A 15,508-nucleotide genomic window follows, 5' to 3' on the forward strand; every position below is an offset into this window, starting at 1 on the left:
AGATACTGACTGGTATCCCCCCTCAATAAAACAAAACTGCACCTTTCAGAGTGGCCTTTTATTGTGGACAGTCTAAGGCACACCTGTGCACTAATCATGGTGTCTAATCAGCATCTTGGTATGGCACACCTGTGAGGTGGGATAGATTATCTCAGCAAAGGAGAAGTGCTCACTATCACAGATTTAGACTGGTTTGTGACCAATATTTGAGGGAAATGGTGATATTGTGTATGTGGAAAAAGTTTTAGATCTTTGAGTTCATCTCATACAAAATGGGAGCAAAACCAAAAGTGTTGCGTTTATATTTTTGTTGAGTGTAGTAGTAGATATGGTTTTATGTTTTTCTTGTCAAAAAATTAAAACCATGTAGTTCTCGACTAACACACAACACTGTTTGAGTTCAACAGGTACGACAACAAGTTTGAACAGTTGCTCAAGGTCAACGATGACAAATATAATGGCAATATATGATTTAAGTGTAACCACAGGTATAATTCTTCTCTACATTAATTTGTCCTTGGCTAGCCCTCAATTATTTCACCATGTTTGATCGAAATTAGATTAAGAATCATTGAGTAATTTATTCTTACACAAAAAAAGATAAAAAAAATAATAATACTCACATAAGTGCTACCACTACATGTGGATCTAACTACAGTAACTGAAAAGGAAAAAAAAGACTCAACGTCAAGTTTGATGATTATTCTGTTTCAGCTTGTAACCATTAGGTTCTTTTTGGTCATATAATATAAGCAACTAACACTTTACAGTATCTAAGATTAATAAAAAATGAGAATTATTAAAAGCAAACATGAAAACTAAAGCCTGACACACAAATGTAGACTTATATTGTGAAATTCTGGGACTGCTATAAAAATTAAATCCACCAGCACCACTGTCCTCAAAGTGCCTCGGAGCCTTACCCTAATGGCCTGGCTGTAGGGTCCGATGTTGGCAGGGGCCCAGTGGGACAGGCTCTGAACATGGAGCACCTCTTTTTGGTGGACACAGTCATCCTCTGGTTTTTCCGTCCAATCGTGAAGCAGACAGTCCATCTGCAGTAGCTGACCAGCAGGTAGCGGAGCCTGGACACACACCCTAAAGGAAAAGTGGACCAATATGGGCAGAGGAATTCATAAGACTTAAATGAAGAATTAAACTCTTGAAGTTGAAGAAAACCTTCTGAAGATGGTTTCTAAGAAAGGGACAAAAAGAGGTGTGTGCCTGTTGGTGATACCTTGCTGGTGGGTTTACGCCAAAACGTTTGCTATACACGGTGTTGAGTGGATCAAAATCTTCCATGTTCCTCACATACAGGTGCACCAGGACAATATGTTTCATTGACCACCCTCGACTGTCCAACTCACCTGGAGACCAACAAGAGAAATTACTGTACTGTAACAGAAATTATGTAACATAAGAGTTACCGTGGCCCTGCGACAGACTGGCACCCTGTCCAGCAGGGTGTAACCCACCTCACACCCTATGACTGCTGGGATAGGCTCCAGCTCCTGCCCCGTGATGCTTAATTGCAGTAAGCAGGTGAGTGAGTGATAAGAGCTACCATGCAAGTGACTAATGCAGCCAGGCTGCTTCAAGACAAATTTAAAAATCACTTTTGATGTTAAAAGATGAACGGTATATATATTTCCTCCAGACAATCAGGAGCAGCAACAAAGTCAGAATGAAATCTGCTTTAAAGTTGCTGTATGTAGGATTTAGTGTCATCAGATTGCATGATGCAGTTGGATGTCACAATATTGTTTTCCATCACATTTTCTCTTCTTTGGTGGTGGGGATTTTTGCTCCCTTGCATTCTCTTGTGATAAGCAATACATATGGCCTCCCCATTTCACAAAAATGAAAATTCTCAAACTTGTTAGTCTGCACTAGCTAACAGTAGACCATGGTTGGGTAGGATTACTTTGAAAGAATACATGTGGATTACATGTATGTATGTACATACATTTGGATTACTTGTAATCTGATTACTTTTGGATTACATTTCAAAGTAATCCTACCCAACCTTGCAGTAGACATTGTATCGTGGCGCAATCACTGATTCCTTGTTTTGTCTTCCAGCCACATTGCAACATGCAAAAGACAGATTAAGTATGTCCTTTTGGGCCGACTGTATCCCTATGGTGGTGCAATATGGCGGCCTCCATGAGGGGGCCCTGCTTCCATGTAAATATGAAGTGCTTATTCTAAGATTATGAAAACCCATCGATTCATAGATCACTAATGAACAGCTATATTCCATTTCTGCACATAAGTGCCCCTAAATCCTACACACTGTAGCTTTAAAGCAATTAAAGTGTTTGCCTTCTTCAGTAAAATGCACTCCGCAACCGTCCCTGCATGGCTGGTGCAGCATTTGGGTGCAAGCGCAGGCACAAAAAGCTCAAAGTGAAGCCTCCTTACCCCCCAACCAATCATTTGAAAGAGCTTCAAGTTTGTTTTTCCTTTGCCAACACTTGCGTCTCATACTACTTCGCCCTCATACAAAGAGGTTCTTCATTAAATATTAACTTGTTTAATATTGTCTCTGCACGACGAAGGCTGTTCAGCCGAGCACCACGATAAACATTAAATATGCTTTTCATCTTTGCTCTTTTTCTCCATCAAAAAAAGAAAAAAGAGGGGAGGAAAAAAGAAAGAGAGACACGCTGTAAAAGTGTGCACTTTTAAACCTCTGCAGGGCAAAAAAAAAGATGAATATGAGTGCACTGTGTGCTTTAAAAGTGGGAGTTAATTTGAAATGCGTGTCCTTGTTTTGTCAGCCAGCTTGCTGCCCTCTCCGAGTGACGGACAGAGACTCCGACGTGCGGCGCTTTGCTCTTCTGGCTTGACGAGCACTTTGGAATGTCAAACGATTTCTCAAGCTCCGCCACACCTCCATATGTGCTGTGCTAACACAGCAAGGAGAAAGACAGACACCCAAGGGACAAAGAATTTCTACCCTTTTTTGTTTTGTGTTTTTTCTCTGCTGGATGCACAAAGCAAAGCCTCCAGTGTGTGTTTTAGTGCGCAGTTTAAATCACCCCTGGACAAAAGAATTCCACGCAGCTCCGCCTGATTATATCAAAGATCTCAATCTTATTTGATCTAAGAAAACATGACTTATTCACGGTTAGTTGTGTGGATACTTACATGTGCTGTTTTGTGAGTTGTTTGAAAATGCAGACATGCCAAAAAAAAAAAAAAACCCTCTCATAGCGCCTTACGAATTTTGGAACACAGAGACATTTAAGATCAAAACCTTAGTTCCACAACGTCCTTTTGCAAAGTGTTCATACTCCTCTCACTCTATTTATTCTTACTTTGCAGCTGAATGAAAGCTGCCAATGTCTGGCACTGGATTCCTGGGTCTTGGCTCTGAAGACCGTTGATGCCAGAGATCCACTGGTAACCCCGAGAGCTAATCTGCGACCAGGATGAAGGTCGATCTGTAAGAAGGAAAACAATTCGATAAAGAGGATGAAGGTTAATCGGTTTGGATTGGTCCAATTATTCTATGATTATATATACACTCGAAGGAACACCATACTATACTTTATCTGTTTATACTATACTTTAGTTTTTCTGCACATAAAATGCCAGAAAATATGGAAAAACATCAATGATTGTTTTCCAGAGCCCAAGTTGATGCCTTCAAATACCTTGTTTTGTCCACAACACAAAGATATTTCATTTAAGGCCAGATAGGTGTGAAGAAATTAGTAAAATAAACCAGAAAGCAGTCAATTTTAAAAAGCTGATATCAGAAAATATGGATAATTTTCATTAAAAATGACTCAAAATGATTAATTGATTATCAAAATAGTTGCTGCTTAATTTGACAGTTGATTAATAATGAATGAATCATTGCAGCACCACAATGACACACTGACCAATATCTGCTCTTTGGCTCAAACCACCCCCTTGCACACAAGCTCGGGGTGATCAGGACTCTTCAACACAGAGCCCTACAGGTGCCCACAACTGCAGAGGGAAGGGCTAAAGAACAACAACTTGTCCGGAAAGCCCTCACAGTATGTGGATACCCATGATGGTCCCTGGATAATTTGCAGAAGTCCCAGAGAACAAAGAGACCAGATAGACAGGAGACAGAGACAAGAAGAAGAGGAGTGTCTCTCCCTTATTTAGCAGGAGTAGGGGAAAAACTACAGAGGATCTTCAGACAGCACAAAATCCCAGTTTACTTTAAAATAGTTAACACCTTGATACAGAAATTAGTTCACCCTAAGGACAGGATCCCTAGTTACAAACAGAGCAATGTAGTGTATTCTATCAGATGTCAGGAAAACTAAAATGAACACTACATAGGTGAGAGTAAGCAAACTTTACACAAAAGGCTATACCAGCACCGCAGAGAGGGCGCCAGTGGACCTCAGTCTGCAGTTCATCTCCACCTTAAAGACACTAACCACATGTTTGAGGACAAGGAAGTTAAAATCTTAGCCAGAGAGAAGAAATGGTTTGAGAGAGGGGTGAAGGAGGCATTCTATGTGAAACAGTTGAAACCCAGCCTTAACCGGGGAGGGGGTCTGAGACACGCTTTGTCCCCTGTTTACAATGGGGTACCCAGATCAAAGCAGTTTCACTCTTTTGTTCATGGTAATGAGTCATTCACGTCATCAGGAGAGGCGTCAGTCCCATCGTTAAGAGGGACAGCTACCCTGTCATTAGGAGGGTGCTAACTAGAGCACAATAGGTGATAATTAAAGCAATTGTTTAATCACTAGACGATAGCAGTCTGCCTCTCGGTAGGAGGCGTCTGGTTAGGTTTAAAACTCCAGCTTTTGTGGCTTTTGTTTGTTCTTCTCGACAAGGGTCAGACAGAAGTCCGACTACCAGAGCAAGAATTTTAGCTGAGGAAGCTTCTGCGATTTGAAGCTAAATGTCCTCGCGTCAAGCAACCCAGTCCAGTCGAAGATTCAAGCTTCTCTACCACAATGTATAATTTGCAAAACATTATTAGACCGTATTGAAAACACAGATTCCAGCATCACTGTGGCTTTGTCCTCCTACGAAATTTAGCGATATCCAAGGACTCTTCGGAGAGACCTGGTAACAAAGACATCCAGTCTTCAACTTAAATCACTGATTAGCATCCAAGTCTCACAACCTTACAATAAGACACAAAGCACCAGGACCCTAAATACTTGGACCTTTGATTTCCGACAAAGGTATGACCATCACCAAAAACGGGACCTCATAAATCCATAAGCTCTTCCTAGGCATCACTCTATCTCAAAGGCCGAGGATCCAGAGACATGAAAGTCACTGCCAAGACAAGTGAACGTCTCATCAAGTTCAACACTTTCACCACACACAGATACACTTCTGATGGCCAGTTCCACAAAATCAATAAAAGCCTGGATCTTACTTTTGATCCAGAACAATTCAAAACCCTGGAATTTGATCAGTACCTAAAGTGTAAAAACATTTTAAAAAGGTTTTTTCCAAATAGGGGAAGTGATGGCCTAGTAGTTGACACCGGAGCATCCTCGGTTCAAACAATGTTACATGAATATCACTATTCCTTGGGTAAGGTCCTTAATTCCCAATTGCTCCCGGTGTGCAGTTGAGCGCCTTGATATCGGTGTGTGAATGGGTGAATGTGAGGCATCACTGTAAAGCGCTTTGAGCTTCTGATTCAGATTTTTTTTTAAAAATGCTGTATAAGTGCAGTCCATTTAACAGTACTCTGAAAGATGGAGAATAAACAGAGACTCAAACCTTAACACTGCAAATCACATCTTTCAGAAAAGCCACCAGTGAACACACTGGAGAGAAAAAAAAAGTCTGTTGGATTTACACGGTATAAATATTTACATCACTTGCACATGATCAGAAAGTGTACAAACAATATAATTTTCTTATGTTTCTACCTGGGATACATAAGAAAATTATGTCATTTGGATGTTTTGATCATGTGTAACTTAAGTCATGTTTCACGCTTTTTCCCGTGCCCCGGTGCAGTGTGGGAAGACAATATGGTCCAGTGCCTCTGTGTCTGCTTACATAACTCAAAATCTATGTGGACCTGGCTATACAAAGTTTGGTCTTGATCTGAGATGCTGTGCCTCTAACTGTTTAGGGCCCAGGCCTGAGTTCTGGACTAATCACGCAACTTTTTTTTTACATTTTTCCCTATGTCTCGAATGGAATACAAGAGATCAGCAATATCAGTTTACTTTTATTAGTTCTTGTGTTTATAATCCTTGATCAAGACTTTTTTGAAATGTGTTTTTTGTCATAAGTAACTGGAGCATATGACTGTTTGGGTGGCAAATCATGCATAAGTGGTTTGTATCAAAGACAAAATAAATTCAAAGACTGCCACAAATACGCTGCTGAACTGACAGCACTTGTCAAACAATCACTCAAACCTACCAGCATCATGATGCTGGCCGCATGACAGACTCAAAGAGCACCCTCTGATGCATGCATGAGAACACAGACACACCCACGTGTGCAGAAACACACACACACACACACACACACACACACACACACACACACACACACACACACACACACACACACACACACACACACACACACACACACACTCATATGTGTGCATGCATGGCTCACAACAAATAAATCTCACCGTGGCCCCACTGACAACAAAGGTCACAACTTGATGTAAATTCTTGCTGGTTGTCTTCGGCTTGATCAGCATATTCCTCCTCCTCTTCAGTCATCTTGTCAATGGCGTTCTGGCAAGGACAACTACCATGGGGCAAAGCTCTCGCCACCGCATCCTGCAAGAAAGCACCACGGGGAACACATCAGGCCAAACGCCCACAAAGGAGCATGCAGCCTTTTGCAAAAAGAGACAAAATGCTGTATAATTAGTGAACCTTTTCAATTGCAAACCAAACGAGCTGCGTGTGTGTCAGTCTGCCGTGACAATGGCCCCAGACATGCTAAACTTCAAGGTGAATGAATATGAAACAACATGCTAACATATTCACAGCGCGGGCGAAGAGAGAGCGCTGTTTTCGGTTATTGTAGATGCAATCATGGTGGCTGTCAGTCAAAACTCATGACTGGATAGGCAAGATGTGTTGTGGAGCAGCTTTTTTTCTTTTATTATTATTGCTATTATTTTCTTCTGTTTATTTATACATCGCCCTTTCACTCTGAGAAATCTTTAAAAAACAAATGATTACCATTCTCTCAGGCATACATATTACCTGCCAAATCCTTCTGGGGCATCATGCATTTAAATACATATTTCATATTTCCTCAACGCCCCCCCCCCCCCCCCCCCCCCCCACAGCCCCGACTCTCACTCACCCCCTCATCTGCTGTCAGCTGCATTAGGCCACATGATAATCAAATTAATTATACTTCAGCCCCTCTCTCCTGGCCAGCATGAAAAATAGCTTGACTAGCATTAGCGGAGGGCAAATGATGGCTGTCCAGCCCCGCCCCCTGAGCCTGGTGCAGTTTCCGCTAGTGATGGTGTCACTGCAGATCTGTCACCCTGACAAGAAGAGCTTCAGAAGGCTAAACCAGGGTAGGCTCTCCCTTGGTTGCCCCCCCCCCAGTTCTTTTCTGGGGCTTGGAACTCCCTGCTCTTCTCCTATCAACCGGGGGGGGTTAGGCTGTGTGAGTGTGACGCGTGTTTGTGCAAATGGGGTGGGAGCAGCAAAGTGGGGACTGCAAAAAACAAAACACAGCTGTGGGGAGCGATGCTGCAGGGTCACTGTGGTTGCAGGACGGGTATGTTTTCTGTCCATAACAGCTCCAAAGCCCCACCCAGCATGCACATACTCTGCACATATGCTACAAACAGGAATTATATCACACAGCTTCTCTTGTACAAAAACATAAGTCAATTTCAGTATTAATGCGACTTGATTTTTTTTTTTTTTAAAGCCAAGTTTCTCCCATAGGCCTGAACACGGCTCCATACCTAATTTTAGCCCAACGCTGCAAAAAACAGCTGACTTGCAAGAAGCTTCTCCTATTTCCAGGAATAAATTGCAGAGTACATGCAGACGGGGTGGACTGCAGCTTCTTGACAATCGTTTAAGTCTGTGGGTGTTATATTTTCTTACACTGAAGGTAAAAATATTGACAACCATTTCCTTGGAAGGAATCCATTGAGTCCTCACGCCGTCCCCAAAAAACCAAAAGCCAATTCTGATGACCTGCCTGCAACCCGTAGTTGTGTCTGCTTAGCAAGCTACCTGGATGCAAAGCACTTTAATGTGAGCGGACATGTTTATTAAGCAGGGCCTAGTTTCAGGCAGCAGTAAATATTGCAGATGTCAAAGTAGGCCATGTGGGGCTGGAGGAGAGAGAAACATGAAGCAGGAGACCGGCCCTCTGGAGGCTGATCTGAACCCTACCCTTCAGTAGTGTGCTTCTCTTCTGCTTGACAAAGTTACCAGGCACCAGAGGACACCGGTTTTGTTCATCTATTTGTTCTGCCCTTAGACTCATTTTAAAGTAATCAACCCCGAAGCAACTTGAACTTTTGTTGCACCATTATTGATTCAGCATTGAGTCTTACTGATCTTATCTGTGCAACGTCTTACTCTCATGGAATCTGCCAGAATTTTGACTCACGCTGTCTTTCTTCTCAGTATGCAACTTGGTGAAACGCAGGTAGCCGACTGGAGCGAAAGCATCTGCTGAGTGGATCACTGTCTCCGCTGCATCGCTGCACACATTCACACAAGCAAAACATTTCACATTGTTTTTGAAAATCCATAGCAGCTACATGCAGCAGCAGATCAAACCAACGACACTCATCTGTGAGCTCTTCAAATCCAATTATCATATTAGAATTTGAGAGACGTTTGTTTGCGTGTTCCACTGCTCTTTTGAGGTGTGAGGGTGTTACTAAATTTGTTGTGTGCATGTTGGTTGACCCCCTGAATTACCCTTAAGGAGTTTGTTTTGGCAAAGTCATTGGGGGGAGGGGGGGCTGAATTTTGGCAGAATCATCGCTCCATTCCGAAGTCCTCTGAAGTTGTCACACATATGTAGTGACAACTTCATTTGATGTTGCCTATGCAACATCAAATTTATCACACACTTTTTCCACCAACCTTGGCAAACATATGCAGGTGGGTTCTGGAATTGCCCTGGCAAGGTCATACTTACCAATGGCCAATCACTGGGACCACGGTCAACTCTACCCATGTGTTTGTTGACTCACTCCTCCAAGCTCAATTTGCTGATTTCTAACAACCTTCATATGTCAATGAAGGCTGACCATAAAATGTCCTTACAGAACGTATTTTGGCAAAGGTCAAGGTCATGGAATTTAAACTTCCACCTGAATTGGTCCAAATGTGGCACACACTTAGATGGATGCCCGAATTGCCCTAGCACTGTCAATAATTTGGGTGAAAGTCAAGGGTTACTGGGGTCAAGAGTCAAATTGCTATAACCCTTTGTTGTCTTTGTGGGCATGGATTCTATTGCCTGATAATTACAAAACCAAAATACAAAAAAAAAAAAACCCAAAACAAAAAAAACCCACCATGACTTTAAGCAGTTTTTCCACAAATAAATCAAGTACTTCCTGGAATTTTCAGTGTTAGACTTAGTATTTATTATTATTATTTTGTCTGCTCTTTGTGTAGAGCAGGTAACTTAGTGGATAAGGAGCTGATCTGCTAATATGTAGACCTGTGTCTAATAAAGCTTAAGTTAAGTAATAAAGTTTATTCAACACCATATGGAGTGGGACCAAATGTACTCAAAATTTACTGTGTCAATGAAGTTAAACAGAGAACGAATGGCTATTTATTTATACTTTACTTACATAACTATATTCTTTTTGAAGAGAGGGCAGTCAAGGGTAAAGGTTTCATATTCGCCTCCTTCCCCGCAAATATGGACTCCATACTTCTGAGAAAGCTAATAAACACAAAACACCACATTAACATGCAAATCCTGCTTTCCAACGATTTCACTCAATTTAAAACAGTTCATTAAAAATATACAACTACATGATTGGAAAATGAGTAATTAACAACTACTAAACTAATGCCTGTTCTCACTTTCATGTACGTGCATCCTGGAAATTCACGGTCTATAACCGCGGCATGTGAAGCCTGCGTGTGAAGGTCATGGTTGCCCACAAATGGGAACTAGCGTGCAATGTGATAATCTGATGTGCCAGTCTAGTGCGCGGTGTGATGACATAATGTGGCAGGTTTGCATTGTGCAATGTCTGCCAAAACAATCACAGCGCAGTGGTAGACACCTCAACACACCCATATACAGTACGAGTTCAACACAACACTCCAGGAAAACCTCCAGGTGATGTTACAGCATGTTATGGGCTCCAATGAAGTGCAAGCAATTACCAAAATATGTCAAAAACCGAGGTGGCAAAGACTGAAATTAAAATTCTGCCATGGTTAAAATAAGACCACAGCACAACAATAGAACCTCCTCATTTATCATACATAGACACAATCCTACACCCTGTAAGGTTCTCCAACATAAAGACAAAGTTTAAAGCTGCGGGTTTCCAGGATGGATATCCCTGAAAGTGAGAAAGAGGCTTAATCTAAGGCCATTTTCAAAGTTAAAGACTCCCAAACCATTAGCAACACAACATCCAAGAAAATGACATTAGTGAAGATTAAGATATTACAAAAAGAAAACAAACCGGAAGTCCACTTCAAATATATAATCAGCGGCAAGTCTTGCATTTAAACTCAGCACTTTAAGCTTTCTAAGAATTTTTCATTATTGCACCAACAAGACTGTGACTAAATGATGCACATAAACAAACAGCAGCTATGAATTTGAATAGTTTAGAGTGTGACCTGCTTCAGATAGGGCTCCATGTCAGCCAGAGGTTTTCCTAAGTGTTTCTCTGGATCCAGGCCTGGTACCCACGTGTGAAACACACACATACAGACAAGAACACACCAATACACAAAAACACACGCGCACATGCAAACATCATTACACAGAGAAACATGTATGAAAAAGAGAAAGAAAAAAAGGTCTGATCAGTAAGAGAGAACAGTGATTGAAGATGACAGGCAGAGAGGTTTACGGGCAGTCGCACAAACACACACGTAAACCTGCACCCTGGATCTATTTGTTTGACTTTACAAGTAGTGTACACAGATCTCTCCGGGTAAGGGCAACAGTTTTCAGTTGCTAGCCGCAGACCTCCCCACTTCTCCTCACCCTCCACCTCTTCATCTAGTTCCCTTTGAGAACATAAACTCTGGAAAAAGATCTTGTTTATTTGCCTTTTCCCTCCTCCCATTCCCCTGAAATGGTGCATGGAAGTGACTCACAGGCATGGGAGAGAAAAGGACGGGGGGTGGAGGACAGCTTTGTATGCGTACGTCGTAGTACCGCGCTCCTACAATACAAGCTCAGAAAACAAGAAGTGTAATTCTGTGGAAAAATAAAGAAACACTTTTTCCGAACACCGGAGCTTCTCTGAAAGATCAGGACTTCCATCAGCCCTATTTATAGACAAGGTGGGTTACAGGAAAAATTAAGTGGTACACTTAAACAGTGCACACTTTGCCCAAATTGTTGAGGATTAATTATGTTTACACCATTTCTGAAACTAAGTCCTGATTTCATTTTACTGACGCCTGCTCCTGATGGCAACATACTGAACTCCAACTCACTCAGCAAACACCAACAAAAAGCAAAAAGCCCTCAGAAGAATTATAAGGACACTCAGAAGCACACTGGAGTGACTTCATAATACTTTGTATGGAATCAAGGACACATAAACAAACACATCTGATATAAGTAATACAACAATAATATAAGATGTAAGGGTGTGAATCTTTCCATTCTAAAAGGATACGTACAGTTGTATGTAAATGTTTGGGCACCCTTGATGATTTCCATGACTTCCCTTTATAAATCACTGGTTGTTGGGATCGGCAATTTCAGTTAAATATATCATATAGCAGACAAACACAGTGATATTTGAGAAGTGAAATGAAGTTTATAGGATTTACAGAAAGTGTGCAATAATTCTGTAAACAAAATTAGGCAGGTGCATAAATTTGGGAACCCTAAAAGAAAAAAATACATCAATATTTAGTCGATCCTCCTTTTGCAGAAATAACAGCCTCTAAATGCTTCCTATAGCTTCCAATGAGAGTCTGGATTCCAGTTGAAGGTATTTTGGACCAATCTTCTTTAGAAAACATCTCCAGTTCGGTCAGGTTTGTTGGTTTCCGAGCATGGACAGCCCACTTAAAATCACACCACAGATTTTCAATAATATTCAGGTCTGGGGACTGAGATGGCCATTCCAGACCACTGTACTTGTTCCTAAGCATGAATGCCTTAGTAGATTTTGAACAGCGTTTAGGGTCGTTGTCTTGTTGAAAGATCCAGCCCCGGCACAACTTCAACTTTGTCACTGATTCATGAACACTATTCTCAAGAATCTGCTGATATTGACTGGAATCCATGTGACCATCAACTTTAACAAGATTTCCAGTACCTGCACTGGGCACACAGCCCCACAGCATGATGGAACCACCTCCAATTTGTTCAGCCATACATACCGCCCCTCGTTATGTCCAAATAAATCAATTTTAGTTTCATCAATCCACAGCACCTTATTCCAAAATGAAGCTGGCTTGTCCAAATGTGCTTTAGCATACCTCAAGCGACTGTCTGTGGCGTGTACGCAGAAAAGGCTTCCTCTGCATTACAGCATCATACAGCATCTCCTTGTGCAAACTGCGCTGTATAGTTGAAAGATGCACAGAGACACCATCTGCAGCAAGATCATGTTGTAGGTCTTTGGAGCAGGTCTGTGGGTTGACTATGACTGTTCTCACCATGCTTCGCTTCAGCTTATCTGAGATTTTTCTTGGCCTGCCACTTCGGGCCTTAACTAGTACTGTGCCTGTGGTCTTCCATTTCCTCACTATGTTCCTCACAGTTGAAACTGACAGCTGAAATCTCTGAGATAGCTTTCTGTGTCCTTCCCCTAAACCATGATGTTGAATAATCTTTGTGTTCAGGTCATTTGAGAGTTGTTTAGAGGCTCCCATGTTGCCACTCATTAGAAGAGATGAAAATAGGGGAAACATTTGCAAATGGCCACCTTAAATACCCTTTCTCATGTTCCAAAATAGATGAAATTAATTTTTTCCTCAAACTTCTACACACAATATCCCATAATGACAATATGAAAAAAAGTTTTGTTTTGGTTTTTTTAGATTTTAGCAAGTGTATTTTAAAAAAATAAGTATTCACAGCCTTTGCCATGGCACACAACACTGAGCTCAGGTGCATCCTTGACATGTTTCTACACCTTAATTGGAGTCCACCTGGGGTAAATTCAGTTAACTGGACATGAACTGGAAAGGCACACACCTGTCTACATATAAAGTCCCACAGTTGACAGTGTATGTCAGAGCACAAACCAAGCATGAAGTCAAAGGAATTGTCTGTAGACCTCCAAGACAGGACTGTTTCAAGGCACAAATTTGGGGAAGGATACAGAAACATTTCTGCTGATTTGAAAGGCTTGAACAACACAGTGGCCTCGATCTTCCGTAAATGGAAGAAGTTCAGATCCAACAGGACTCTTCTTACAGCTGGCTGCCCGTCTAAACTGAGCAATCAATGGGGGAGAAGGGTCTTAGTCAGGGAGGGGGCCAAGAAGCATTCCTCTATAGAGAGAGGAGAACCTTCCAAAAGGACAACCATCTCTGTAGCAATGCACCAATCAGGCCTGTATGGCAGAATGACCAGATGGAAACTACTCCTTAGTAAAAGGCACATGGCAGCCCGCCCGGAGTTTACAAAAGGCACCTGAAGGACTCTCAGACCATGAGAAATAAAATTCTCTGGTCTGATGAGAAAAAGCCTGAACTCTCTGGAGTGAAACCAGGCACCATCCCTACAGTGAAGCATGGTAGTGGCAGAATCATGCAGTGGGGATGTTTTTCAGCGGCAGGAACTGGGAGACTAGTCAGGACTGAGGAAAAGATAAATGCTGCAATGTACAAAGACATACTGGATGAAAACCTGCTCCAGAGCACAGACACACAGCCAAGATATCAAAGAAGTCCTGAATCCGATTGAACATCTCTGGAGAGATCCGAAAATGGATGTGCATCGATGCTCCACATCCAACCTGATGGAGCTTGAGAGGTGCTACAAAGAGGAATGTGCAAGCCTGCCCAAAGATAGGTGCACCAAGCTTGTGGCATCATATTCAAGAAGAGTTGAGACTGTAATTGCTGCCAAAGGTGCATCAACAAAGTATTGAGAAAGGGTGTGAATACTTATGTGCATATGATTTCTTAGTTTTTTATTTTTGATACATTAAAAAAAAAAAATTTCATGTTGTCATCATGGGGTGCGGTGAGTAGAATTTTGAGGGGAAAAAATGAATTTACTCCACTTTGGAAAAAGTTTTTAAAATAACAAAATGTGGAAAAACGAAGAATACATTTTAATGGATTTTCCATTATAAATTAGAAGACGCCAACATTGGCACTGCCTCTGCTCACCTTTTGTATGCCACTTGGAGGAGCATCAAAGAAGAAGCCATGACCTAACTTTTCTGCTCTGAACTGGTATGACTACATGAACAAACTGAATCGAACATAAAGTTCAAACAGGCAAATTCACCCGTTATACCGCTTACCATTTCCAGATGTGCTGATTTCTTTTCCCTTTTTTTTTTTACGTCACAAAGTTAATGTTTGAACTTTAACAAGAGTTGAAGATGCAGAGGTAGTGAAGGAAGTTTAACTCAACTGATTCATGACTTAAAATTGAACCACTGACTGAGTCATAGCAAATTTAGATCGATTCATGGGTCTGTGCACCGATATATTCGTATCTATTACCTTAATCAATTTTTGATTTCTATCAGTTAATTGTTAGTCCTAGTAAGAGGGAATTGTTATTTTAGATCATTTTTGCATATTTCTGCTAATATATTTGGGATAAAACTCCTAAATTTAACCATATAAGGGCAAAATTGCTGGAACTGACCAAGTGTATGTTGACTGTCACGGAGTAATTTTGGTTATTTTCCATTTGCTGTTTTTAAAGACAACACCACTGGCCTTGTGCAACTGGGGTTGTGCCAGAAAGGGCATTTGATGTAAAACTGTGCACCAAATTAAGATGCAGAACCATGCAGGATGCACTGTGTCGGCCCCGAGTACAACTCCTGGCAAAAATTATGAAATCACCGGCCTCGGAGGATGTTCATTCAGTTGTTTAATTTTGTAGAAAAAAAAAGCAGATCACAGACATGACACAAAACTAGTCATTTCAAATGGCAACTTTCTGGCTTTAAGAAATACTATAAGAAATCAGGAAAAACAATTGTGGCAGTCAGTAACGGTTACTTTTTTAGACCAAGCAGAGGGAAAAAAATATGGAATCACTCAATTCTGAGGAAAAAAATTATGAAATCACCCTGTAAATTTTCATCCCCAAAACTAACACCTGCATCAAATCAGATCTGCTCGTTAGTCTGCATCTAAAAAGG

At 41.4% G+C, this 15,508-nt stretch overlaps 1 protein-coding gene across 1 annotated transcript in view; it reads right to left on the minus strand.

The window, feature by feature from the left end:
* dph6 (diphthamine biosynthesis 6) overlaps positions 1–15,508 on the minus strand; it is a 173,693-nt gene that overhangs the window by 100,851 nt on the left and 57,334 nt on the right. The window contains exons 6-12 of the mRNA XM_034195656.1: positions 10,818–10,879; positions 9,803–9,897; positions 8,596–8,689; positions 6,623–6,776; positions 3,324–3,449; positions 1,238–1,367; positions 924–1,098 (exon numbers count right to left, since the gene is read on the minus strand). Of these exons, the coding sequence (XP_034051547.1) occupies positions 924–1,098; positions 1,238–1,367; positions 3,324–3,449; positions 6,623–6,776; positions 8,596–8,689; positions 9,803–9,897; positions 10,818–10,879 (836 nt within the window). The remainder of the gene's footprint in view (positions 1–923; positions 1,099–1,237; positions 1,368–3,323; positions 3,450–6,622; positions 6,777–8,595; positions 8,690–9,802; positions 9,898–10,817; positions 10,880–15,508) is intronic.

Source organism: Thalassophryne amazonica, chromosome 19 (genome assembly GCF_902500255.1).
Source record: "Thalassophryne amazonica chromosome 19, fThaAma1.1, whole genome shotgun sequence".
Lineage (NCBI taxonomy): Eukaryota > Metazoa > Chordata > Actinopteri > Batrachoidiformes > Batrachoididae > Thalassophryne > Thalassophryne amazonica.